This window comes from Lissotriton helveticus, chromosome 7 (genome assembly GCF_964261635.1).
Source record: "Lissotriton helveticus chromosome 7, aLisHel1.1, whole genome shotgun sequence".
Lineage (NCBI taxonomy): Eukaryota > Metazoa > Chordata > Amphibia > Caudata > Salamandridae > Lissotriton > Lissotriton helveticus.
This window is the reverse complement of record NC_136068.1, coordinates 303,654,382-303,682,090: the sequence shown is the minus strand read 5'-3', so window position 1 is coordinate 303,682,090 and position 27,709 is coordinate 303,654,382. Positions and strand designations below refer to the sequence as shown.

General features: G+C 44.8%; 1 protein-coding gene across 4 annotated transcripts in view; it reads right to left on the bottom strand.

Moving 5' to 3' along the window:
• LPIN3 (lipin 3) overlaps positions 1-27,709 on the bottom strand; it is a 343,676-nt gene that overhangs the window by 172,596 nt on the left and 143,371 nt on the right. For all 4 annotated transcript variants that reach the window (XM_078652105.1, XM_078652106.1, XM_078652104.1 and 1 more), the window contains exons 3-4: positions 27,339-27,434; positions 11,523-11,812 (exon numbers count right to left, since the gene is read on the bottom strand). In XM_078652105.1, the coding sequence (XP_078508231.1) occupies positions 11,523-11,812; positions 27,339-27,434 (386 nt within the window). The remainder of the gene's footprint in view (positions 1-11,522; positions 11,813-27,338; positions 27,435-27,709) is intronic.

Sequence of the window (27,709 nt, the reverse complement as noted above, 5' to 3'; positions counted from 1 at the left end):
AGACAGTGTTTCACCGTCGAAACACTTAATGCTGGGCACTTGCCATGATATAAGATGCTGATATCCTTGCAATAAACGCACTTTAAAGCAACCATAAGCACAGTGTGGTCTGTACCGGATGTTTGCCTGGAGGGTGGCAATACATTAGATTATCTCTCTCTCTGTATATCTATATCTCTCTCTCTCTATATATCTCTCAAAATTATTCCAACTTTGCCCTGTGCACGGAAGACTTCACTCCACCAGGATTAGGTTAACAAACCTTTAATAAAAGCAAACAGTTTTCCACCAGAAATTGTTCATAGTCGCCCTGACGCGTTTCGAGGCAGCATGCCTCTTCCTCATAGGGCTAAGCAGTGAATGCCGGAATCTTGCCGGTATGAAAGCACTGGGACTGCTTTTCATTAAACAGCCTTTCCAAACGGAGTCCTACTGAAAAGGATCTTAAAGACGATAAAGTAAGCACAAATTATTGACAGTGCGTGGTTAGCCACCGAAGGCATCAAATTAAACTACAATACCCAGCATGCTGTTGAGAAACCCAGGTGGGAGCGGCATGCAATTTGGGAGAATTTAAAATCATCAAGCCACGCACTCACTGCTTAGCCCTATGAGGAAGAGGCATGCTGCCTCGAAACGCGTCAGGGCGACTATGAACAATTTCTGGTGGAAAACTGTTTGCTTTTATTAAAGGTTTGTTAACCTAATCCTGGTGGAGTGGCGTCTTCCGTGCACAGGGCAAAGTTGGAATAATTTTGTCATGGCAGCCCGGCCGTGGGAGGATGCACCGCCCGTGAAAAAGAGACGATGGGTCTGCATGCCGGAATCTTGCCGGTATGAAAGCACTGGGACTGCTTTTCATTAAACAGCCTTTCCAAACGGAGTCCTACTGAAAAGGATCTTAAAGACGATAAAGTAAGCACAAATTATTGACAGTGCGTGGTTAGCCACCGAAGGCATCAAATTAAACTACAATACCCAGCATGCTGTTGAGAAACCCAGGTGGGAGCGGCATGCAATTTGGGAGAATTTAAAATCATCAAGCCACGCACTCACTGCTTAGCCCTATGAGGAAGAGGCATGCTGCCTCGAAACGCGTCAGGGCGACTATGAACAATTTCTGGTGGAAAACTGTTTGCTTTTATTAAAGGTTTGTTAACCTAATCCTGGTGGAGTGGCGTCTTCCGTGCACAGGGCAAAGTTGGAATTATATATATATATATATATATATATATATATATATATTCACAGAAAAAACCATAGGTTATAGACCATATATAGTTAGGAATTAGCATTTACAAAACCTTGAAAATTCACTGAAAAAAACAGGTTATAGACCATATATAGTTAGGAATTAGCATTTAGAAAACCTTATTTTACTCACACAAAACCATTGAAATTCCATATATAGTTAGTTGCACTAACTATATATCGCGCACCCGCAATCCACTGCTGATGATGTCACATATTACATCATTCATGACATGGTCAGTGACATCACTGATGACATCACTGATGACATCTCAAATGACATCACTGATGACATCACTGATGACATCATCCAGTGACTGTGTGTTTCTGTAAAGTTTAAATATGTCTTACATATTGAAGAATGAGTGGATGTGTAAGTGTCTGGACAAAGGATTTAGTAGGTGCATGACTGACTGTATGAGTGAGTGATTAAATGTGTCTCACTGACTGCATGGGTTAGTGACTAAACTGTCTTAATTTGTGCATCATTATGTCTGTTGTTCTGTAAACTGCTGCATGTGTTGATCAGTAGCTATATGAGTAACTATATGGGTTATTGATTGATTGCCCAAGTATTTGTATGGGAGACTGAGTGTGTGTGTGGCTAGCTGGGAGGTGTGTGACTCTGTGCAGATCAATCTGTACTTGTATCAATGATTGTATAAGAAGGTAAGTATGTGTTAGTATATGTTTGAAAATGTAAGGTGCTCTATGTTTAACTGTATAGACAAGAAAATGGAAGTGTCATTGATTCTTTACAGGACTGACTAGGTGTGTGAGTAACTCCATGGATGAGTGGCAGACTGTGAGTGTCTGTATAGGTGTATGAGTGCATATGATAGTGTTGTAAAGATGAGTGATTGTATGTATGAATGATTGTATGGGTGAATGAGTGAAGGTGTGTGTAGACGTAGCAATCAGTGAGTGCGTATGTAGTAACTAGTATTGGTGTGTCAATGGTTTCAAAAATTATACTCTCTTTTTAACACTGGGTGAAACAGAGGTTATATTAAAATGTGAGGAGATGCATTGTATTGTCACATGAATGATATCATCAGTGATGTGGTCATTGATGTCAAATGAGATGTCATCAGTGATGTCATCAGTGATGTCATTTGAGATGTCATCAGTGATGTCATCAGTGATGTCACTGACCATGTCATGAATGATGTAATATGTGACATCATCAGCAGTGGATTGCGGGTGCGCGATATATAGTTAGTGCAACTAACTATATATGGAATTTCAATGGTTTTGTGTGAGTAAAATAAGGTTTTCTAAATGCTAATTCCTAACTATATATGGTCTATAACCTATGGTTTTTTCAGTGAATTTTCAAGGTTTTGTAAATGCTAATTCCTAACTATATATGGTCTATAACCTATGGTTTTTTCTGTGAATTTCATTGGTTTTTTAACAGCTAATATCTGTAGCTGTAAAATGTATTCTTCTTTAAATCCAAAAATATATTTTATATGTTTATGAATAATTTTTTTTTTAAATATTTTTTTTTCTTCGTTCCCGCTTCGCGAATCGGGAAGCTTCCCGTTAGCTGACCTTGATGCCGCGAAATAGACCGCGAGCCGGTAAACGTTTCTTTACCGCAAGTGCCGCGTTAGAAAACAACATCGTGACGCCTCCCGTCCGCATGACGTTTCACGTTGTCGCGTGATACGTCATATGACGTGCTACGTTAGCGAACTGGTACGCGAAGCGAGTCGCAAAGCGCAGGTTTCTGGAAGCAAACCGGGAGGCCCTGCAAAGCGCTTAACGTAAACACAGCAAGTCATGTGACTTGGTAATAACACTTTTCATTGGTTCATTTCACTTTTGGTTTCCTAATGATGTAAGACTAGGTCATATAATCTAAAATGAACACTTTTGATTGGTTGAGAACTCTTGTTTTTCCCAAATGATGAAAATCCCTCCTTCTTTCCTCACTCTGACTTTCATCATTGTGAGAGAAAGACCCTTTGTGATCACTGAGCAATGGCTTCTTTAGTAGCTTCAGCTGGTGCTTCCCCACCACCTCCACCACATCCAAGGAAGAGTGGACCACCTGCTCAAGTTATAATTCAACAAGAAGAAGAAGAAGAGGAACAGGACGACGAGCACGAAGATAGGCAGTTTTTGCCTGAGCAGCCGAGGACGTCTCACCGGAAAGAAAACTTCATTTGGCAATTTTTTAAAATTCCCAAAGGTCAGAAAAAAGTAAATGCAAGATACGTAACTTGCCTTATATGTCAAGATAGACTGTCCAGAGGAACCGAGAAAAAATACAGTTTCGGAAACTACACAATGCATCGCCATATGACTAGGTGGCATCCTAACAACTACAGTGCTGCACAGTTTCGGAACGACCTAGATAATCTCCCTATTATGGCCAGAAGATCTGTTGTACCGGAAGTAACGGGACCAGAGGGCAGGGAGATGGTGCCAAATATACAAATGAAATTTGGTGAAGTAAAACACATCTGCGTATTTTGCGATGGATTCATTTCCTACGGAGAAAAAAGCATCACTCTGATCAACAGAGCTATTGACTATCATATGCAAGTTTGTACGAAACGCCCAAAATAATAAATACTTCTTTTTTGGTTTTGTTGCTCCTGTTGAGCCCTTTACAATGAATCGTTTTCATTGCCCCCTCCAAGAAAAACCCAAAAAAATATAAAACTGTTCAGAAAAATTCAAAAAGTAAAAAAATGTTCCGAAAAATAATAAAAAAAATATAAAACAACAAAAACAATTAAAAAAAAAGTTATTTTCAGAACTACCTCCCCGTTATTAAAAAATTGGTACAATATTTGGAACTGTGCCAACCTCTATTTCTCTTAGTTCGCTTCCCAGTTCGCTCGCCGGTACGCGAACCAGAAGCGAACCAAAAACAGTAAGTATAAGGGAAGGAAACAGACACTTATGTTAAAAGAAAGACAGCTATAGGGGAGTAAACTAGAGATACTATTACCCGTAATCCACTGCTGATGATGTCACATATTACATCATTCATGACATGCTCAGTGACATCATCAGCAGAGGATTGCGGGTTTTTTGGCAACGTGCCTTATCCACGGTTTAATAACGCTGCCTTTTGCTTTATATAAGTTTTCAAATTGTATGAAATATATACCAATAGGTCGTTATGAACCTTTAGGTAGTGCTTTTCTTCATGAGGTCTGGTCGCTTCCATACACATACAGATGTTTCAAAGATGATCAAGAAGTTTATCTGAATGGAGAGGAATGCACTGAGACGCCAGATCATTCACTAATGTGTAGGCACATACAGTTACACGGTTCATGCAACAAACACCGACCAAATATGGCTTGCGTGTTGCAAGGCACGCCAGTTCCTGCTATCATCCCCACGTTCAAGTTGTTGGAAAATGGTAGTTATTTGATGCTCAATAATGAAGATTGTTCTGAGTTAATTAAAAGTATTCCTTTTATCGTAACAGTAAGTGAACGGGTTATTTGCTGCTGAAATGTTCTATTTCCTCCCACACATGAACATAGGGAGTTTTCAATCTGGCCACAAATACCAACCTTGGGACAGATTTCAACGGCATGGCAAGAATAAGAGCTCTTTTGTCTCAGAGAGAGGTGGCCTTGAGTTCGGCCCGTGAAACTTTCGTGCTTCACATAGCGAACACCCGTACAGAGGTGCAGACCCTTTTCAATTCAGATTTGCCTTTCAATTTCAGCAAGATGGTTCCGACTATCTTTAACGCATCCTCCACAAAGACCCTGGCGCACTTTTTTAAAGTTGTTACCAGTGGTCTCGTGACTTCATTTGAGAAAATCTTTGGAGTCATCCCTGCTTCCTTTCATTCTATTTTCTCCACTCTGGTTCGTGGATTGGCATTTTTACTTGCATTACCAGCGGACGCTCTTGTGCTTTTTTACATTTTTAAATATGGATGTCCCTCCTATGCAACCTCCCACCCTGCAGCTGCTGACACTGTTCCGCAATCGCATGCTAGAATATTATGGCACAATGCCGTTGGCGATATTAAGCACGGCATATGGATTATCTTTTCGATTCTCCTACTTCACCTGTGTCCAGCCTGTATTTCACTGCCTGACCTGTGATTTCGATTGGGCCATTGATTTGTGTCTCTGCGGACCGGTTTCTCCTGACGTCGACTTTAATCAGCTGATGACTCCTATCATTACTCACGAGTTGGTTTGTCCTGGCGAAAGGATTATGGCTGTGGCATTGATGCATGGACTACTTGGTCCCTGGAATTTACTGGCGGCAGCACAGTCTTTCTTGGAACAGAGCTTTCTTGAAAACCCACCGAGCTGTCCTCTGATGGTGATAGAGGATCCGGTGCTGGGAGAGCACGTATGTTCTTTTCCGCTTTTAAATTGGATGGCTGAACTGTTTTCGGATGAAGACGGTGACTTCCTATTGGAGGCTGTTGCAGCTTATTTTGCATACACAGTTATGTCATAGACCTTTTTCATGTTTGATATGCTGAGTACTAGCATTTCATTGACAATTCATTGACTTATTTGTCAAGTTTTTATTATTTACCTTGCCTATTGGCTTAAGACTCGATAAAGTACTTGGCTGTTTTATTTTTCTTTAGCATTAAATTTTCCTAGTTTTTAATGCTTTACCTTGCGGACCGTCCACATATAAACTTGCAATCTGCTCTCATGAGATGGCACTTCTATTATCTTATTCAGTTCGTTTCCGGATCATGGGGAGGTGTCATCTAGGTCCTGGATATCTTTACACCGTGTTAAGTTAGCATGGGCTCATTACCGGTTTAAACGCCATTTTTCCTTTTTTGCAACTTCTGCACACGACACTTAGTTGTTGCTTTAGCTTTCCACCTAGTAGTTCATCGTGGTTTACATGAGAATAATATGTTATTGCTCTACTATCTGCTTTGCTTGTTAAACTATATCTGTACAGCGAGTGCTAAAGTTTCAAGAACAACACGATACAGAATTGTTATGAGGTCTGATCTCCACGACTTCATACTCATAACATAAGTGCAACTTCTGCCAATTCTGGGCATGAGGCGGGTTTTATATTGCTTTGCCGAACACACATACACAACAGTTGATGCGGTTCACATGAAGAGAGAGCTGGTGTATGCTGATGTGATTCCTTCAAATCTAAGACACTAAAGTATGGGCACGCCCTAAACCAACACAAAGAGACCTTCTTAGCAAATAATATAATATGTGTATTAGGGAGGGTGAGATATAAGCAGCCGCGGGCCGTGGAGGGAGTTACGGTGAGGCAGGGAGGCGGGGAGGGGGAGAAGCAGGGTGGAGCCCTCTCTACCTTGCCCCTCCCCCTCCCCGCCTCCCTGCCCAACCGTAACTCCCTCCACGGCCCGCGGCTGCTTATAAGTGTTGCTAACTCTTATTCATTTACAGCATGTTAACATACTGTCACCATTCGCTTTTTATGTACTAGTAACTATGCTGGTAATTTTGCTACTGATAATATGTGTACTTGTATTCTCCACCCTGCTTCTCCCCCTCCCCGCCTCCCTGCCTCACCGTAACTCCCTCCATGGCCCGCGGCTGCTTATAAGTGTTGCTAACTCTTATTCATTTACAGCATGTTAACATACTATCACCATTCGCTTTTTATGTACTAGTAACTATGCTGGTAATTTTGCTACTGATAATATGTGTACTTGTATTATCTAAGATACTACGCCTGAGAAGACGGCATTAGTAAATAAACATTTCAAATACACATGTGTTCTTCTTAACTCCATGTTCTGGTTTCTAAGAAATATATAACGACCGACTGTTCATGAGTTCCACGTATCCTGAGGTACTATAAGTTCATATTCTGGATTGTCTAAACATTGAGAGTTTGTTATATCCAATGTGACACTGTACCTAGCTTGCTAAGGGGTTTTTGATTACTAACGTGAGTTTTGGGACACCCTAATTCGCCGAGGTTCCAATCCTCTGTCCACAGTTCTGTGTGAGAACAGAAACCCTGCGACAGGGGCACCCCCGACCCTTGCTGGAGCTTCATCACACTTGCGATACAACTCCAGCAATGCGCCACCTTTACGGCACAGATACATCACGCATCTGTGCTGTTTTTGCCCCATGATGCGCCGCATTGTAAATGCAGCACACCATAGGTGACGGAACAGCGGCACAGAATGACTAACACATCCCTGGTGATGCGCCAGTCATCATAAATGTATCCCTATGCTTCTTATCTTGTTAGAGATGAACCGCCATATGTATCATCAAAGTTTTTTGCATTTCCTAAATAGCGAACTTTAAGGAATAAATAGCGATTCTTTACCATTCCTAGTTTGCGATTAGCTATTTGCTAATTACAAATTACCCATTCATTTCCTTCATTTCCATAGGGCGGTTGGACTCACTTTTAGCTCGAACGGCTGAATGGATTTCCACGAAACTTGGCAAAATTGTAGGGACTGGTAGCCCGATGTGCCTTTGCTATGTCTCAAGATATATGCTCCAGTGGTTTTTACGAAAATTAACTTTGAAAAATATATATTGGGCTACATTGGCCTATATATATGTTGGAGCCCAAATGTAGCCCAATGTAGCCCAATGAAGCCCAATGTAGCCCAATGTAGCCCAATGTAGCCCAATGTAGCCCAAAGATGGCCGCCAGAGACACAAAAAAACAAATGTAGCCCAAATATCAGCCAGATGTAGCCCAACTATAGCCCAGTGACAGAATGACCAATCAGCTTCGCAAACCTCCGTTACGCGAAGCGGAGCGCTGTTACAGATATATATCTTTTTTTGAACGTTAATTTCTCAAAATCCACTGGAGCACATATATTGAGACCTAGCAAAGGCACATCGGGCTACCAGTCCCTAATATTTTGCCAAGTTTCGTGCAAATCCATTCAGCCGTTCGATTATTATTATTATTTTTTTTTTTTGCCCCGCGGGGCCCTTTTAAAACCTCCACATCAAACCTAGGGGGTCAGCGAGGATCTACTATGCCCCCTTATAGTTATTTCCCCCTTTGTTTTGACCTCCTCTTGTCTCTCGATCCTACCGAGAGACAAGATGGCGGCCGCTACGGACTTTTTGGAATGTTGACAGACGCCGGAGAACCAATCAGCTTCGCTTCACAAAGCTCCGTTGCGCGTAAAGTACGCGTCCTGGGACGCTGCCAGGTCCGCTGTTACAGATATATATCTTTTTTTGAACGTTAATTTCTCAAAATCCACTGGAGCACATATATTGAGACCTAGCAAAGGCACATCGGGCTACCAGTCCCTAATATTTTGCCAAGTTTCGTGCAAATCCATTCAGCCGTTCGATTATTATTATTATTATTTTTTTTTGCCCCGCGGGGCCCTTTTAAAACCTCCACATCAAACCTAGGGGGTCAGCGAGGATCTACTATGCCCCCTTATAGTTATTTCCCCCTTTGTTTTGACCTCCTCTTGTCTCTCGATCCTACCGAGAGACAAGATGGCGGCCGCTACGGACTTTTTGGAATGTTGACAGACGCCGGAGAACCAATCAGCTTCGCTTCACAAAGCTCCGTTGCGCGTAAAGTACGCGTCCTGGGACGCTGCCAGGTCCGCTGTTACAGATATATATCTTTTTTTAAACGTTAATTTCTCAAAATCCACTGGAGCACATATATTGAGACCTACAAAAGGCACATCGGGCTACCAGTCCCTACAATTTTGCCAAGTTTCGTGCAAATCCATTCAGCCGTTCGGGCTAAAAGTGAGGCCAACCGCCCTATGGAAAACTCAATGTTAAAAACACGTTTTGGGACCCCCCTTTTTTCTCGGCCCCCCCTTGACGAACCCCCCCCAAATTTTCAAGGGCTGCTCAGAAACAAAATGTGCCATTTTCCTGAAAATTTCAGCCAATTCCGTCCACAAACGCCAAAGTTATTAGACATAGAATTTTAAAAAATCCCATAGAGAAAAAATCCTAACTATATAGGGGCCTTAACCAATCGGAGGAGTTGTACATTCATCTCGGCTAAACAGAAGCAGTAAAGTCAACTGACAAAGGACAAGATGAGTAAGATCTGGAATTTGGAGAAAATGAATATGGAGATAAAACAACACCCCACTAGAGGGGAGAATACCAATAGAAAACAAAGCATTAAAAAATACAAAAAAGAAACGACCCCCACCTGAGGGATTGAACTGAAAACATGAACAAAACTGTCAAAAAATAAAAATAAAAAGACTTCGAATCCCACTGGAGGGATGACAATATATAAAAAAGCCTCCTGTGGTAGGAACTTTCTTGGAAAATAAGACGTCATTATTCTCCTTATGATCAAAACTGTCAAAGAGACTTTAATTTTATATAAAAAAGAAAAAAACATAAAAATTGAAAAACTACCATAACCACAATGCCGAGCGATTATAATGAGGAAATGATGTAACAATCATGTGACTGCCTTAAATAGGTTGGGAAAACTGTAGGAAGTTGATCGTGACCAAGATGCCTGCGGCATCGAAACGCGTTGATCTAATGCTTTCCAGTGCCTAAATCTTAAATAAACGAAAATTGTGGCAAATCTAAGGGAGTGCGCCCATTTATCCCTCTTGCTGGAGGGAGAGTATGATGTTATAAAACGGCATGGTTCCGCCGTAGGTGCCAGCACCCGTGATGAGCGCTTAAGGGTCGGGAGCCTGTGAACCAGCGTGTGGATATATATATATATATATATATATATATATATATATATATATATATATATATATATATATATATATATATATATATATATATATATACACACACACACACTTCACATGTGCTTCGGTAGCCCACCACCTCCTGAACGGAATGCGCGTCGGCGTTGAAGGACCTCCGAAACTGGGTCCTAGATGTGCTCACTCTTCCCAAAAACGGAAAGTCGACACCGTGTCATTTCGTTAATTCTTTATTGTCAGCTGTAAAGTGTCAGACGCGTTTTGCACGCCCAGCAGGCTTGCTCACTAACAACTTTAATAAAGTTTTTCGTCAATTTAACTGTGTTGAGTTCCGTATCATGTGTAAAACTACAAACAAAGAGTTAGGACATACTCATAGTTTTTGTTATTCAAAACATTTCATCAATCAAATGTTACTAAACTTCAATATTTACTTCGCCTAAAACATTATTCATTATTTTAAACAAGGTTAAAAACCATGCGGGTTTAATGGACTACATTTACACGCATTTCATAATCATCTGCATTTGCACTCTATACAATTCCAAGAACGCAAATTGTCCTGTTGCAATTGGTAAAGATGAATTTAAATTAATAATTTTAAATTTAAAAACTTTACGCAGTACGGAAAGCATCAAACTTGCAATAATATTCTTCGCATCTGTAAATCAATCATTGCCTCTTTCCCCTGTTACGCTGTTAAGCCCTTGTGGGCCAGGATTCTCATAGTAAAATACACATTTTCTTTAAATATTCATTTCCGTTAAGCTACCGCATGGTACAAGTATATACATATAGGACTTTATAAAATAAAATTTTATATTTTTTTATAATTTTCCATATACATGTATTCCTTTCTATGTAGTTCTGTATCTATATATTTATCACGTTACCTACTCCTAATGTAGAAGAAAAAATATTTTAAAACCTTCAATTCTCTCCAATTCACTACTCACTCATCCTATACCACTTTCAATATAGCGCTACCTGTACTCTGACTAAACCCAAACCTCATTGCACTACTATGATCTCTTAACAATCCTTTCAAGAGTCTTCCCTCTATCCCTCTTTTGACTCATCCCAAACCTCATTTCATTACTATGATCTCCCAAATAACACTTTCTACACTCTTCCCTCCTCTATCCCTCCCTTGACTCATCTCAAACATATTTTTACTACTATGATCGCCCGAATAACTCTTTCTAGATGCTTTTAGACGCTTCCCTCCTCTAACCCTCTTCTAACTCATCTCAAACCTCATTTGACTACTATGGTCTACCAAATAATACTTTCTAAACTCTTCCTTCCTCTATCCCTCCTTTATCTTATTCAATTCAACTAACAGACTCGCATGTCCACCACTCGAAGGAACAACTCCTATTTCCTTATGCGAACCTACCACTAATCCACTCTGGGTTTCTGTGTAGCGCGCTACTAGCCAAAAAGCGTTTCAACACCTTATCAGTCGTTGCAAGCGCTATTTAATTACAATGTATACAATCACAAATGGCAAAAAGTGTGAAACACTCGACTTGTGTATTACTTAATGAAATATATTTCCTTTGCACAGAGGACAGTATCACACGCAACCTCTTACCGGGTAGGCAGCATGCTGTGTCTTTCCTCTTGAGAGAGGTCATCATCCTTCCCCTCCTCAGTTGAGGACCACTCTGCCTCCTCACTCCGCATGCTCTCCATTTTGAGTTTCTTGCGTCTCCGCCTCCGCTTGCGCAGGGTTGTGTCCCTGTTCGCTAGCTCTGGATCTTGGCTGGGACTTATTTGAGGGGTAACAAATGCAGAAGTGGGATCTCCTGGAGTTGTGGGCTCCTCATCATCGTTAATCTCCAACGGTAGAGGGGATGTGCAAAGGTGGAAGGGAACACTTTCCTAACAGAGAGGAGAATCAGAAGATGAGCACATGTCCAACAGCACAGATTCAAAAGACAAGCTAGCCACTGACCACAGATATGTAATCACTCCCCCTACCAAAAAATGCTTGGCGCATTTTTTTAGGCGCACATCAGTGTTGGTGCGCTCATTCAAAATGACAGCTGCGACATAGCATTTTTTCACATGATTTATAGCCATGACGCACAGCTGCCACACTGCAGTAAGGTATGGGTAAAACTCCTTGCCAAATTCAATAGGTTAACAGGCGAGACCTACTGGCTTTGCCAATGCCGTTTCTGTGCCTAACCATTCTTTGCTTAAGAGGTAGGTTATAAAAGGTAGTAGCGCTCTCACAATACTGGTCACAAATACTGAAACACACTAATTCTCTCTTGAACAATCACCTCCAACGAATAATCTTTTAGAAAATATCTCAAAACTTGTATTGTTTCTACTCAACTCTGAGTGAAACAGTAGTGGTCTGTGCATCTAACTTTACTTTACCAGTGGTGAACAAATCTATGCAGATGCTGGTGTCCACAACTGCATTATTTTCCCTTTACAGAGCCAACAATGAACCAACAGACATTCCAGATTTCCTCCAAAAAAGTAAAAGACAAATCGACTGTCTATCATATGACTCATCTGGAAAGTAAATGATAGCTGCAAATAAGCAACCACACCCATATTGATCACGGTCAGAGTTTGAGGAGACAGACGTAATGTAAGTGGCACAATGCGTAATAGGAGCCAATGGTCTTGAGTTCTCAAAGACTATCAGCAAAATTTACCACAGGTTTCGGTTTCATCATTCTTTGCCTCATTTGATGTTGAGCAGTCTGCAGCCAGCGACAGAAATTATGGGCAACTGGGTGAGAAATTATATTCTTGTTCAAGCCTAAATAAAATTTAGATTTGTCAGCATAAGCAAAAAGCATAATGAGAATTAGATAAAGCTGGCTTTTGGATGGATGAGAATAAACAAAATCAATTATTTATTTGTGGCATGACTCTACAGGTAGGTGGTTATCCCTAGATAAAAAAAAAAGAAAGCAAAACAACTTGACTCATGCCCCATTACAAAAGTTGTTACCCAATTAAGTATGAAGCACTATCGAAGTGGAGATGCCGAATCATCAAGATGGCAACTTCAACTGTGTTTAGGGCAACTGAAATATCCAATAGAACCAGGGCTCCCTGACAACCACCATCCAAGAACATAAACAGAGTACAATGCTGACCTTGTTGATTTTAGGTGGTGAGCAAACAAGGCCTGGGTTTTTAACTCGGATCCATTCATGGAGTTTTCCACTCTCCACGGAGCACGCAGAGTTCTGAAAAACTCTGGTCCGCGAAGAGGAGTTTTTTCCCCACTCGCAAATGCCAACGTTAAATTGGTGAGCGCGAGAAAGAAAAATCTAACACTAGACCAGCTCCAAGTGAGATCTCAATGCGGGCGGTTGCGACCGCTCGCGTTGAAAAACCATCTGTTCGCGTTGAAGAAGCTGCCACTCAAGTAGAAAATCTAATCAAACACCAGAAAGAAGCAGTGCACTTTTGCGCTGTGCATGGTGTCGTTTGCATTGATTTTCCAGTGCGGGACAAACACCCAGCTCTGAAAATCAGCCAGAACGGCACAACCCAACACACTCTGCTGCTTGCGGAACTCCACAGTGCGGAGGACTTTTTACTCCGCCCAGGCCTAGAGCAATCCTAGTGAGCTCCTAAGAGCTTCTATGTTTGTTAGCTTTGGTCCTCTATGAGCTATTGAATAACGGCAACATTTGAGTGCAGAAGGCACTAGAGGACTGTCCTTTTAACAGCTCAACCAAAATGTAATGGACATTAAAAAATTATAGACATGAAGTGGAGACTCTCAAAATTCATAATGGTGCGACCAAAGAGATGACGAAAAAACGGTGACTATATATTTTTTTAATCAAAAGAAAACCTTTGTTTACAAGCCGATTTCAATTTTCAACTGCTTCCATCGTAACCTATTTAAGTGAGGAGTTCATATTGCAGGTAAACAAGATGGGCACTTTTGAAGCAAAGTCCCCACATCACGGTATTGCAGTTCATTTGAATGTGCATTCTATTTTCAACTTACCTACGTTTTCTACGGCTAATACAAATCTTCGAAAATCTCAGTGATGAGGTATCTCCAAAATGAGTGTGAAAATGTTACATTTATATCTCTTGACTTTCAAAATAATTCAGCAGTGATTTCTTGCTATGGCGACACGTCACTTTACTGCTATTGTTCACATCGGATATAACTCTTTCGTTTATAAATAAGAGACCTTTTATCTGTCAGTCCGGTCATCACAAAAGCACATTCCTAATAAATTCGAGTGAAAGGTCATGAATGCACCAAAAGAACAAGTTACTTACCTTCAGTAACGTATTATCTGGTAAAGAGCCAGTCTAGCTGCAGATTCTGAACTTTTGAATTCTCCCTTGGTGTCAGACGGATCTGAACATTTTTCAGCTGTCCCTCTGCGTGCCACGGGATGTTGCCTTACAACTCTGTGATGACGTGGACTCCGGTTGTGACGTCAGTGGAGTCATATAAGTCACCTCCGGTGCGCAGACGTTAGTTTTTCTGTGAATCCTTCTGCGCCAAAACGGAGAGCCATTATAGAATCTTGCTGTGGAAACAGTGTGCCAAAAAGATAAATGTACTCTTAAAAATATATTTATAAAATGGAAATAAATAGTATGATAATACCCAGAGAAGGCCCATAAGGAAAGACCAAAGGGTGAGACAAAGCACCTGGAAATGAAGGGTATGTGAATACCAAGTCAAAATTTAAGAAGACCAAAGGATCCGTTAAATCACACCAATACGTGAAATAGTGATCACAGGTATATAAAATCAGTATTGGAAAGTGTATAACTCTTACATTAAAGAACGCTCACAGAGCGGGGAGGATGGGCAGGACTTTAAGGAATCTGTGGCTACTGTGTCTGTACCGGATAATTCATTGCTGAATTTACATAACTTGTTCATTTAACAGAGACATCTAACTGCAGATTCCTTAACTTTTGAATTAAATACCATAGCTGTACCCACCCATAGGAGGTCCTGAAAACTAATCCTACAAAAGCTCTCAAAGAGAACCAGCTGGTCGAAATTCACCACAGACCAGATATATGCAGGAATTAAATGAAAAAGAGCATGGCTCTCTAAAACCATGGTGCCAACCACAGCCAATGTAAATAAGCAAATATCCTCTAGGGGAACAAGAAAATACCCTGCCTGAAGACATATGTCAACAGACCGACAATAGGATTTAACCCCCACAGGGTAAGTGAACCCTTAGACTAGGAGGGCTAAATGCAACACAAATGCCATTCAACCCGCATTCTCTACATCAGTAAAGAAATATCTGAAGGAAATCTGTCCTAATAACTCAAGAAAAGAAGGGCTTCCAAATCTCATTCCCATTAAAACCCAGATGAATAAACCCATTCATTGTAAGGTCGGTAAGATCAGACCAAATGTCTAGATGGATGAACATCTATCCTAAAAAAAATTAGATTTATTTATGTTTTAGACAAAATGACCACCCGAAGGATTACACAATGCATAGTGTCCATAGAGACAGAAAAATAGCAATTAAACAGATTTGAATCTACAATAAATATTGATTACACTCACTTCTATATATCCGCAATCTGCACATACATATTGATCCAAACTTTGAAACAGAATGACCTATCCTTCTTACTACATATAGCTAAACTATATCTCAACATATGCAAACATATACAACTCACTTATGTAAACTCTGTATACACACACGGATAAACAGAATTGAAAAAAACAGTCCCAAAAAACCATACAATATAACATCAAAAAAGATATCACACCCTTAATGAACGCTTGGGTGACTTAGCACTAGGATAATGCGGTCTATGAAAAGTATCCCAACACGCTGGTACTACCTAAAGTAAACCCACATGAAAATGAGCCTTTGCTAGCAGTAATCACTTACTTCCACACTTGGCCCAAAAGGCCAAGACGAATAAGAAAAACCAAACCAATAGAAAACATTCCCCAAAAAAGGTAAACCAGTTGTAGCACCTTCCACAGGGCATATGAACCAAAATCACATCTGACTGCAAAGCAGACAAGGACTCGAATATACATATTCAGTTTTAGAAGAACACACGAAGCACCAGATTATACGTCATTCAATGATCCCTTAAAGAGCTGTAAAGTACAATAACAAATTCGTAATAGAGAAAGAGAAATGTCACCAAAAAGACAGAGAACATCTAATCTCCTGACAAGAACTGTATGGCTATCAATAGTACCAAACCAAATAAATATGGTTATATCCAGGATGTTCTTCTCTTCTGAAAAAACACATTTTCTCAACCATGTAAGACATGGCTGTCAACAGTCCTAGGGTACATGTTCAGCCACTGCATCTCATATAACCTCAGAAGCAGAGTTCGCTGGACAACCATGTTCCAACATTGAACATAAGAATAAATAACACCTCCAAAAACAGAGGAAACCAAGACTTTAAAGTATTCAAAAGAATACAATCAGACACCTCGAATTGCCAAATGTAATGTCTCCAGTAAAAAGGGAGTACACTTCATTGGAACACATTGCTATGCGCAGGTTTGTAACACATTACATAATAAAGCTGGCCTGACCCCTCACAGGGAAGTACAACCCAAAAAATTGTCCAAAGCAAAAGCTATCCATGCACCACTTGAATTCAATGAAAAGTGCGCTCTGCTAAAGTGATAAAAAGGTCTACATTGGACAAACCAGAGACCAAAATTGTCCTGAAGTGGAAATTAAGAGTATATGCAAAATACAAGTACACACTCTGCATACAAGGTCTCATAGTTGGCATGAGTACATGTTCTACATGAATTGCTGCAAGTCAACAGCAATACACACCAGCAAATCAAACTGCTTAGAAGCTTTTTAAAAGGTAAACTCCATAACTGGAAGACACCCCTGAAAATGACCTCTTGAGCCTGAAGCCCATTTTCAGAGGTAAAAGAAAAAGTAAAAACATACCTCAGGCATCCTTTACCACATAAGCTGTTAAAGTTCAGTATTGAAACAATAACATCTGCTACTCGTAGGACACCAATCTGATGAACCCAAAACGCAGACATGCCAATGCCCTAACAAGGCTAGGTCGAAAAAATTAAAATCCTGTATCACCTACACAACCCAAGAATAGGGACAGATAAAGAACACATAAACAGAGTGATTAAGACACTGTATCACTTCGCCTATCTCAAAAGCACCTTAATGCTGAGACAGCCTGAGCCCCAAAAAGATGGGCGCAGTCAAAGTGCATATCGACCAAAGTCACCTGGACCGTCTCAGAAAAACCAGAAGTTCTTAACCATGTCATAGCACCACCAAAGATGCCATGGCCCGACCTACTGAATCAGTAGTATCCATGCCACATCTAATTATTTGCTTAGCTTCCTGATGGCCATCTCTAATCAGCTGCCTAATATTAGAACAAAGGTTATCCAGAAGTGATGGCACCATAGTCTGCAAACAATCCCACAAAGTGTGGGGAAAATGAATATGCTACTTACCAGTATGCATCTGTTCTTGGCATGTAGGGTTGCTGACATTCATATCTATAGCATAGATCGCCGCCTAGTGTTGGGTCCGGATGATTGCACATGGTTGTCCTGGAAGAGTTTTCGAAGTATCACGAGATAGGTGGCTCCTCCCCTGGACTACAGTGCACATGGGCATCGACTCCATCCTCAGATTGTTTTTAGCCATTGTGGCAAAGATGGAGTGTAACAGTGTAAGCGATGGCCATGCTAAGAGTAAGTGTAAAAAAGTCTGCAGCCGCTACAGGCGCCGGGGAGGAGGGCGGGCGATATGAATGTCAGCAGCCCTACATGCCAAGAACAGATGCATACTAGTAAGTAGCATATTCAGTTCGAGGCATGTGGGCTGCTGAATTCATATCTATAGCATAGAATACATAGCAGTCCCTCCATTAACGGCGGCCGCCTGTGCCAGCTGCAGAAGTCTGAAAAAGTGTTTTAAGAACAGCCTGCCCTACAGCTGCCTGCTGCTTGGAGTGCACATCTACACAGTAATGTTTAGCAAATGTATGTGGTGTAGACCATGTGGCTGCTCTACAAATATCTTCCAAAGGGATATTACCAAGGAAAGCCATAGAGGCCCCCAACTTGCGGGTGGAGTGGGCTCTGGGAGGGACCGTTAAAGTGCGCTTAGCTTTGTGATAGCAAATCTGAATACACTTAACGATCCACCTGGCTATACCTAGCTTTGGAAATGGGGTTGCCTTTGTGCTGGGCTGAAAAGGCAACAAAGAGTTGTTGTGTCTTCCTAAATTCTTTGGTCCTATCGATGTAGTACATCAAAGCTCGTTTGACATCAAGAGTGTGGAGTATTCTTTCGGCTACTGTCTCTGGGTTTGGAAAGAACGCGGGCAGTTCAATGGTCTGATTGACATGGAACTGCGAAACCACTTTAGGAAGAAATTTGGGGTTAGTGCGCAGCACCACCCTGTTAGAGTGAATTTGAATGAATGGCTCTTGTACAGTGAGCACCTGCAGCTCACTAACACGTCGTAGAGACGTAATGGCAATGAGAAAAGCCACTTTCCATGTCAAGAACTGAATCTCACAGGAATGTAGAGGCTCAAAAGCTGGGCCCATCAACCTGGTGAGGACCACATTGAGGTTCCATACAGGAGCCGGCGGGGTCCTTGGAGGGATGACCCGCTTAAGTCCTTCCAGGAAGGCTTTAATGGCAGGCACTCTGAAAACGGAGAGATGCTGCCTGTTCTGGAGATAAGCCGCTATGGCGGATAAGTGTATCCGAATGGAAGCATATGCTAGATTGCATTTGTAAAGATGTAACAAATAACATATGATGTTGGGAATGGATGCATATAGCGGGTTGATGTGGTGTTCAGTACAGTAAATGACAAACCGCTTCCATTTCGCTGCATAGCAGGCTCTAGTGGTGGGCTTTCTTGCCTCCCGAATGATATCCATGCATTCTGGAGGCAAGTCAAGGTAGCCAAACTCTAAGACCTCAGGAGCCAGATCGCCAGATTGAGCTGTTGCGGATCTGGATGCTGAATGTCGCCATGGTTCTGCGTCAAAAGCCTGGGTGTGAGGTGCAGCCGTTGATGCCGTACCACGGAGAGTTCCAGAAACGTGGTGTACCATGGCTGGCGTGCCCACGTTGGAGCAACCAGGATGAGTGTCATCGAGTGTTGCTTTAGCTTTCTTGCCACCAGCGGTATGAGAGGTGCTGGGGGAAAAGCGTACGCAAATCTGCCTGACCAGTTCATCCATATCGCATTGCCCTGCGACTGTGGGTGAGGGAACCTGGCGGCAAAGCTTTGGCATTTTGCGTTTTCCCTTGTGGCGAACAGGTCTATCTCTGGATGACCCCACTGATGGAAGTACGGGCGGAGTACTGATGGATGTATCTCCCACTCGTGCATTTGGTGGCTGTACCTGCTGAGCAGGTCCGCCATCTGATTGTCCTCGCCCGGGAGGTGTTCCGCCATGAGGAAGATGTTCCTCTGAATGGCCCACTTCCACATGCTCTGAGCCAGATGAGACAACTGTGGAGAGTGTGTACCTCCCTGCTTTTGGATGTAGTACATGGCCGTCATGTTGTCCGTCCGGATCAACACGACCTTGTTGCACAGATGTACTTTGAATGCCTTGAGCGCCATGAAGATTGCCATCAGTTCTATCACTTCTAGGTAGTTGATGTGCATCTTCTTTTGCTGCGTCGTCCATAGTCCCTGCACCGTGTAGTGGAGTACATGAGCTCCCCATCCCTGGAGAGATGCGTCCGTCGTCAGGATGATCTGTGGAACAGGCTCCTGGAACGGTCAGCCCTTGCAAAGATTGCGTGGATTGCACCAATGCAGAGAGTTGTATGCCCGACCGGTCACCAACACTAGGTCGTTCAACTGTCCCTGAGCCTGAGTCCACTGATGCGCCAAGCATTCTTGGAGTGGACCATATGTAACCTCGCGTGCGGGACTATGAAGATGCAGGAGGCCATCATGCCTATCAACTGCATGAACACTCTTGCTGGAATTGAGTGTTGCGGTCTGAACTTTTGGATTAGCGACTGAATGTTGTCGATTCTCACTGAATTTGGCTGAGCCGTGGCCGCCAGAGTATCTATCGTCGCGCCCAGATACTGCCGCACATGGGCCGGGTGAAGGTGCGACTTCCGATAGATCAGTGAGAAGCCCAGACCGTGAAGAAGGTGAATGGTGTGGGACATGTCGGCGGCACACTGCTGGGCTGACTTTGCCTGAACCAGCCAGTTGTCCAGATAAGGGTAGACATGTACGTTCTGTCTCCTGAGGTGCGCAGCCACTGTCGCCAGACATTTTGTGAACACTCTGGGGGCTGTGGTCACTCCGAAAGGAAGGACCTTGAATTGGTAATGCTGATTTTGAATGGTGAATCTGAGGTATTTCCTGTGTGATGGATGGAGTGGAATGTGGAAGTAAGCATCCTTGAGGTCCAAGGTTGCGAGGAAGTCTCCCTGATTGAGCAGCGGAAGAACTTGCTGCAGCGTTAGCATGTGGAAGTGTTCGGAGAGAATATACTGGTTTAGGGGCCTGAGGTCCAGAATAGGTCTGAGGGACCCGTCCTTCTTTTGGATCAAGAAGTACAGGGAGTACACTCCTGTGCCTTCTTCCTCCAATGGCACGAGCTCTATTGCGCCTTTTTGCAGCATGACAAGAACCTCCTGCTGCAATAAGTGCAAATGCTCTGTGGACATAGGACGGTGTTTTGGTGGTATGTTGGGTGGAGTGGATGTGAGCTCCAAACAATAACCGAACTGGATAAGTTTCCTGACCCACCTGTCTGTGGTGATGGATTTCCAGACTGTCAGGAACTGCTGGAGTCTCCCCCCGACAGGTGTGGAATGGTCGGGGGCAGTGACAGGGCGTCACTGTTTGTTGGAGGCGGAGGAACGGGAGTTGTTGTTGCCCCTGCCTCTGCCCTTGGTGCTGTTGCCCCGGTAACCTCCTCTACTCTGCTTGGTGTAAGAGGATTGCGCCCCACCTTTATTGAATTGTGTTTGCTGGGACATCTGGCCTCTGGTAACACCCCTATTGCCTGAGCGACGAAAAGTGCTCCCTCGAAACTGTTGGGACTGTAAAGCTCCCATGGACTTCGCAGTCTCGGTATCCTTCTTTATTTTTTCCATGGTGGTATCCACCTCAGGACCAAATAATCGGTCAGGGTTTACCGGCTGGTTGAGGATGGTAGTTTGTATCTCCGGCTTAAACCTGGAGATTCTGAGCCATGCCTGACGTCTCAACATCACACTTGTATTAATTGCCCTGGCTGCAGTGTCTGCAACACTTAATGGAAGCGTTGGAGATGAGCTTCCCTTCCTGGATAAGCATCTCCGCTGCCTCTTTATATTGGTCTGGTAGATGTTGCAACAGGGTCTCTAGTGTGTCGTAGTGTGCCCTGTCGTATCTAGCCAAGAGTGCCTGCGTGTTAGAGATACGCCAGATATTGGCCGCCTGAGCTGCTACTCTCTTTCCGGATGCCTCCAGCACTTTAGATTCTTTGTCCGGGGGAGGAGCTTCACCAGTGGTCTGCGAATTCGCCCTTTTGCGGGCATTAGAAACGACCAGAGAGTCCAATGGCAACTGGCCCTTGATGTAAGTAGGATCGCCAGGTGCCGGTCTGTATTTTTTCTCAATTCTAGGGTTGACCACCCTGGACCGCGTGGGTTCCTTAAAAATGTCTGCAGCATGTTTCAGGACCCCCTTCAACATTGGGAGAGTCTTTACAGTCTTTTCAGCTGTTGAAAAAGTGTCAAAGAGGAAGTCCACCTCAACAGGGTCAGCATGTCAGAACGACATCACCCCTTCGCAAGACCTCTGCAACTCCCTCGCCTCCTACTTCCACAACAAGATCGCGGACATACACAACAGCTTCAGCACTCAACCAACGCACGCCACGACCGAACCACCGCCCCCCACCACCACCCTCCGCGCCTGGACCCCGATCAGCACCGAAGACACATCCGCACGATGAACTCCATCCACTCCGGATCTCCGACCGACCCATGCCCTCACCACGTCTTCAACAAGGCCGACGCTGTCATCGCACCCCACCTGCGGGACATCATCAACACCTCCTTCGACATCACCACCTTCCCGGAGAGCTGGAAGCACGCCAAACTCAGCGCTCTACTCAAGAAACCATCAGCAGACCCTACCGACCTCAAGAACTACCGCCCCATCTCGCTGCTCCCGTTTCCGGCCAAAGTCATCGAGAAGACCGTCAACAAGCAACTGGCCGCCTTCCTCGAGACGAACGGCTCCCTCGACCTCTCGCAGTCTGGCTTCCGGGCCAACCACAGCACCGAGACCGCCCTGATCGCAGCTACAGATGACAGAGCCAACCTGCACGAAGGGATGACAGACGTAGCCAAATGGATGTCGAACAGCCGCCTGAAACTGAACTCAGACAAGACGGAAGTCCTCATCCTGGGATCCTCACCCTCCGCCTGGGATGACTCCTGGTGGCCCCCCGCCCTGGGCAGCGCACCCAAACCAACTGACCACGCACGCAACCTGGGCTTCATCCTGGAACCCTCCCTCTCCATGACCAGACAAGTCAACGCCATCTCCTCGTCGTGCTTCAACATCCTGCGAATGCTACGCAAGATCTTCCGATGGATCCCCACCGAGACCAGGAAGACGGTCACCCAGGCCCTCGTCACCAGCCGTCTGGACTACGGCAACTCCCTCTACGCCGGTACCACCGCCAAACTCCAGAAGAGACTTCAGCGGATCCAGAACACCTCAGCACGACTCATCCTGGACATCCCCCGCCGCAGCCACATCTCCGGACACCTGAGAGACCTGCACTGGCTCCCGGTCAACAAGAGAATCACCTTCCGGCTCCTCACCCACGCACACAAAGCCCTACACAACCAAGGACCAGGATACCTCAACAGCCGCCTCAACTTCTACGCTCCCACGCGCCAGCTTCGATCGACGATCCACGCCCTCGCCGCCGTCCCCCGCATCCGAAGAGCCACCACAGGAGGAAGTGCCTTCTCCTACCTGGCCGCCAAGACATGGAACTCCCTTCCGACCCACCTCCGCCTGACCCAGGACCCCCTCGCCTTCAGGAAGCAGCTCAAGACCTGGCTGTTCGAGCAGTAGCGGTCCCCCCCCCCCCAGCGCCTTGAGACCCTCCGGGTGAGTAGTGCGCTATACAAATGTTCTGATTGATTGATTGATTGCAGCTCAACGTCGTGGTTTTTTGCTGCCCTCTCAATTAAGGCATTAAATGCTGCAGAATCCTCAGTGGGAGAGGTCTTGACGTTGTAGACCTGAGGGTCATGGGCGGGTTGCTGATCCCCCTGGTCACCTGCCCCTGTCCATGAGTCCTGTTGTTCATCAGGATCTGTGTTGGCAGGAAAGTTGTACTCCTCGTCGTCATCCCCAGCATCCTCCACATCCGAATAAGTTGGTGAGGGTGTGGCAATTCTTGGAGTCCGAGGAACCAGCGGCTCGACTGGTGAATCCAAAGCAGGCTTTTTGCGCTTCAGAGGAATCGTGTGTGACTCCAAAGGCTGTGTCGCCGTAATCTTCCTCTTGTAAAGCGTAAGCTTCCCGGTGTCGGCATTGATGAAACGCTCCGACTGCTCCTCAACCAATGATGGTCGATGCTTCAAGCCCCCAGCCGGGTGAGTAGGCTTCGACCCCGCAGAACCCTGCAAGTGCGCTTCGGGCACCGACCGTGGTGCGAAGGCCTTTGGTGCCACCTTCGGCGGCACCGTGAAGAGGATCGGCATCGAAGACTTAGACGATGGGACCGATTGCTTCGGGGCGGAAGGCGTCTGTGGTTCTCACGTTGAAGCCTTGTCCCAGATACGTTTTAGGGAATCCGAGACCTGCTTCGTAAAGGAAGCGGACGGTTTCGTCGACCCGACAGACGACCTCGGTCCACTAGCATGTGAAGACTCGAGCGTCGATGACTTGGTCTTTTCCAATCGAGGCGTAGGAGCATCCTTCTTAGGGGCGCTACGCCCCCCTTCCGTGGCAGCCGACGTGGACGCCGCCTGTTTCGGATCGGCGGCCTGGGTAACCTGTTTCGGGTCCCCAGTCTTCGGCTGGATGCCCTTGCTGGACTTCGGCTCGACGCCCTTCTTGGACTTCGGCTCGACGCCCTTCTTGGACTTCGGCTCGACGCCCTTGCTTGACTCCGGCTCGACGCCCTTCTTGGACTTTGGCTCGACACCCTTGACCAACTTCGGTTCGACGCCTTTGCCCGACTTCACCGGGTCGACGGGTTGCCCCGACACCTCGGAAGACGAGGGTGCCGACGTCTTCGGTTTCGATGGCGTTTCAACCACTTTCGGTTTTGTCGACACCGAAGGTTTCACTTTCGGTTTCGTTTTCGACAATGGCGGCTCCGCCGAAGTGTCCGTAGCCGGGCCTGAAGGCGGGGCCGTGGATCCTGGTAGAAGGTCTTGGGTAAGGCCGCGTGGCGATCCCTCGACCTGAGCCTTTGTAATTGTTCGAACGGGGCATAGCTCTTCCTCTGAGCTATCTTCCATGGCCCCATAGGCCTCATTGTCGTCTCCTACCTCGTCGACGACTTCTTCTACGTCTAGGCCTTCGACATCCGCGTCATAGTCGTAGTCGATTTCCTCCGTCGGAGGTGAAATCTGCATCTGAACTCCGTGTTCGTCTGCTTCTTCGCTGTCGAAGATGTCCACCGGTGCCGGGGCCGACTACCGGGCCTCCATGCGCGCCGAAGCCGAATCGTCTTCTTTGAACGAAACCTGCAACAAGCCATACAGTTGGCTTCATCGTGGTCCGGCGACAGGCACTTGTTGCACACCGGGTGGACGTCGATGTGGGGATACTTGGATCCACACACGGGACAATGCTTGAACGGGCTGCATTCCATGTTGTCGAGGGTCTTGCTGCGTCGACTGGGCCTCGATCACCGAAGAGTCACGCGACTCACCGGATATCCAACTCGGGAACTGAGTCGGAATAGAACCGGGCACCGAACGCAAACAATACAGACGGTATGAAAAAGGCCTTCGGGCCTCGAAAAGTTTGTTGATTCCGAACTGGAGATAACGAAATTACATCCGAACCCAATGGCGGAAAAAAACAATCTGAGGATGGAGTCGATGCACATGCGCACTGTAGTCCAGGGGAGGAGCCACCTATCTCGTGATACTTCGAAAACTCTTCCAGGACAACAATGTGCAATCATCCGAACCCAACACTAGGCGGCGATCTATGCTATAGATATGAATTCAGCAGCCCACATGCCTCGAACAAGTGCTTGCCACATGCATCTTGAATCCTAGACACCCTATTCAATGGAGTCTTAGGCGAAGAATCCATATCCTGTGAAGCTGTAGCAGTCTGAACTACCAGACTACGAGTGGTAGGATGCCGGAGAAGACTAACTGGGTCTCCAGGAGAAGGCAGGTGCCTGAGAGATATAGCACAGTCCACCAAGACCCCTGTATCAGGTTTGGCCTAAGTTTCCAACAACATGTCGAACAGGGCCTCACTGTATGGAAGAACAGGTTCTTACCCCCCTCTGACCTTGACCTACGACATCAATCAGATGGTCGGTGGATTTCTCCACCCTAGGCAGTGACAACTCCAGAATAGCTATTTTCCAAATAATGGTTCTTGAGCAAAGTTAACAAACTAAACAATTGAAAAAACAATTAAATATGAAAAAACTGTGTATAAGAAAGGGGCGCCACCTTATATGAACATATTATTGTATAGTGCAAGTGTAACTGTCTGAGCGCCCTTTGTATTCTATTTATTTTTCATTAAATTGATTTATATAATCACTTATGTACATGGTTATTTGTGAAATTATGTTAATATAAAGAGGCGTCCCTTTCTTATACACAGTTTTTTTCGTATTTAATTGTTTTTTCAATTGTTTAGTTTGTTAACTTCGCTCAAGAATCATTGTTTGGAAAATAGCTATTGTTACCCCTGGTTATTGTTCTAGGGTCGCCCTTGTGGTTTGTAAATCTACTCCAGAATAGCAGCCACTCTCCTCAACATATCAGCATAGGAGGAACTTGCCTCAGTAGCGAGACTAGGAGGGGAAAGTAGCCCAGACGCTGGGGTAGACTCCAGCCCACTAGCCTCTTAAAGTTCAGATAGCCAACTCTCCTTCACTGGAGGTGGAATAATCTCAGAAATGTTGTGAAATGGCCCAGAATCCATTGTATCCCCCTCCACAACGTGGCTCCCAGAGGTCTCACCATGATAAGGAAGAGAAAATGCCAAATTCGCCTCAGTTTGATCTATCAACTCTGCACCAGACACTGAGAAAGTGAGACGTCGATAAGAGGAGGGGTGACTTCGATCAGCGCCATTGACGTCAATGACGAAGACAGCTGATCAAGATTGGACGCAGAAGGTGGAGTCCTTGAAGGGCTGTGCACCGGTGCAGAAGCGGAGCCCACCCAATGACTCAAATGGCACCACTAAGGGCGTAACTCCACTCACCTCCTTGGGACCCGAGGGCGCTTGAGAGGAAGGCAGGGGTACAAAGATGAGATGTAGAGAGTTATAGTGCTCCTTCATCTGGGCCATCGATACGCTGGCTCCCAGCTACCAGAGAGACAGGGAGACACTGGGTAGACTCGTGTACGGTCTACTCAACCGGAAAGCGGGAGGAGCCGTGGGAGACAGTCTCCACGTGGCTAAGTTGGGGGTTGTCATGAACTCAAATGCCTGCGTTTACCTTTAGACATCTCTGGAGAGCGACGTCCCCGAGATCGGCTCCGGCTCCTGGAACGGCTCCGTGAATGGACCTCCATTTTAGAAGATGAAGACCGAGGCCTTAAAGTCTCTGAGGACCGCGACAGACACCGCCAGTATCTTCATATGGCATTCCTTGAGCGCCTTCAGCCTCTGGCAGTAACCACAATCCTCAGAGCTGTGGTGTTCTCTCAAACACCACACACAAAAGAAATGCAGGTCTGTAGCTGACATGTGCCAAGTACAAGACCCAAAAGGTTTAAAGCCTGATGACATGGGGGGAAAAATGCACACTGTTTCCCACCGATAAAAATTGTGGAGATAGGCTATTAAAAACGGTCTGAGGAACTGATTTTCCGGATCCACATTGCAGCGCAGAAAAGAAGAAACTGAAGTTTGCTTGCCAGAGGAGACTTATATGACTCCACTGACAACACAACCGAGTTGACGTCCTCACCGAGCCGTAAGGTGCTGTCCTCAGGCTCCAGAGGGGCAGCTGAAAAATGTCCAGATCCAGTCTGATGTCTGGGAAGAAGTCAAAAGTTAAGGAATCTGCGGCTTTTTTTTTTTCATATGCTGCACCCCACAAGATGGTCTCTTCTTGCTTGCTCAATGGCATGATGTAGATGAATTAACAGGGTAGATGGCCCATTCGTTTATGTTACTGAACGCTCCTTACCTTCCTGAGATCCACTCACCTCATATGTTTCAGTTTCTTGGACAAAAAAGGCTTCCCCATTGTCCCCTAGTTTCATGTGCAAATCGACTGGTTCCCCATTAATCTCAATATCAACCTAAAGAGAAAATGGGAAGTAACAGTAAGAGCAGGAAGAACATCACCACAAGAAATTATGAATTTAAGATGGTAGTACGAGAGTGAGACAATCAACTGACTAAGGGTGTGTGGGAAACTGTTAAAACATGGATGGGTGAGACGAGTGCAAGACAGAAAGAAATACATTGAACGGAATGATTCCAGAGTCATCCATTCAGCGAGAAAAGATGCCAGGGACAGGAAAGTAGACTAGATGAGAGTAAAAGAAAGGAAACAGATGAGGGAAAACTCATG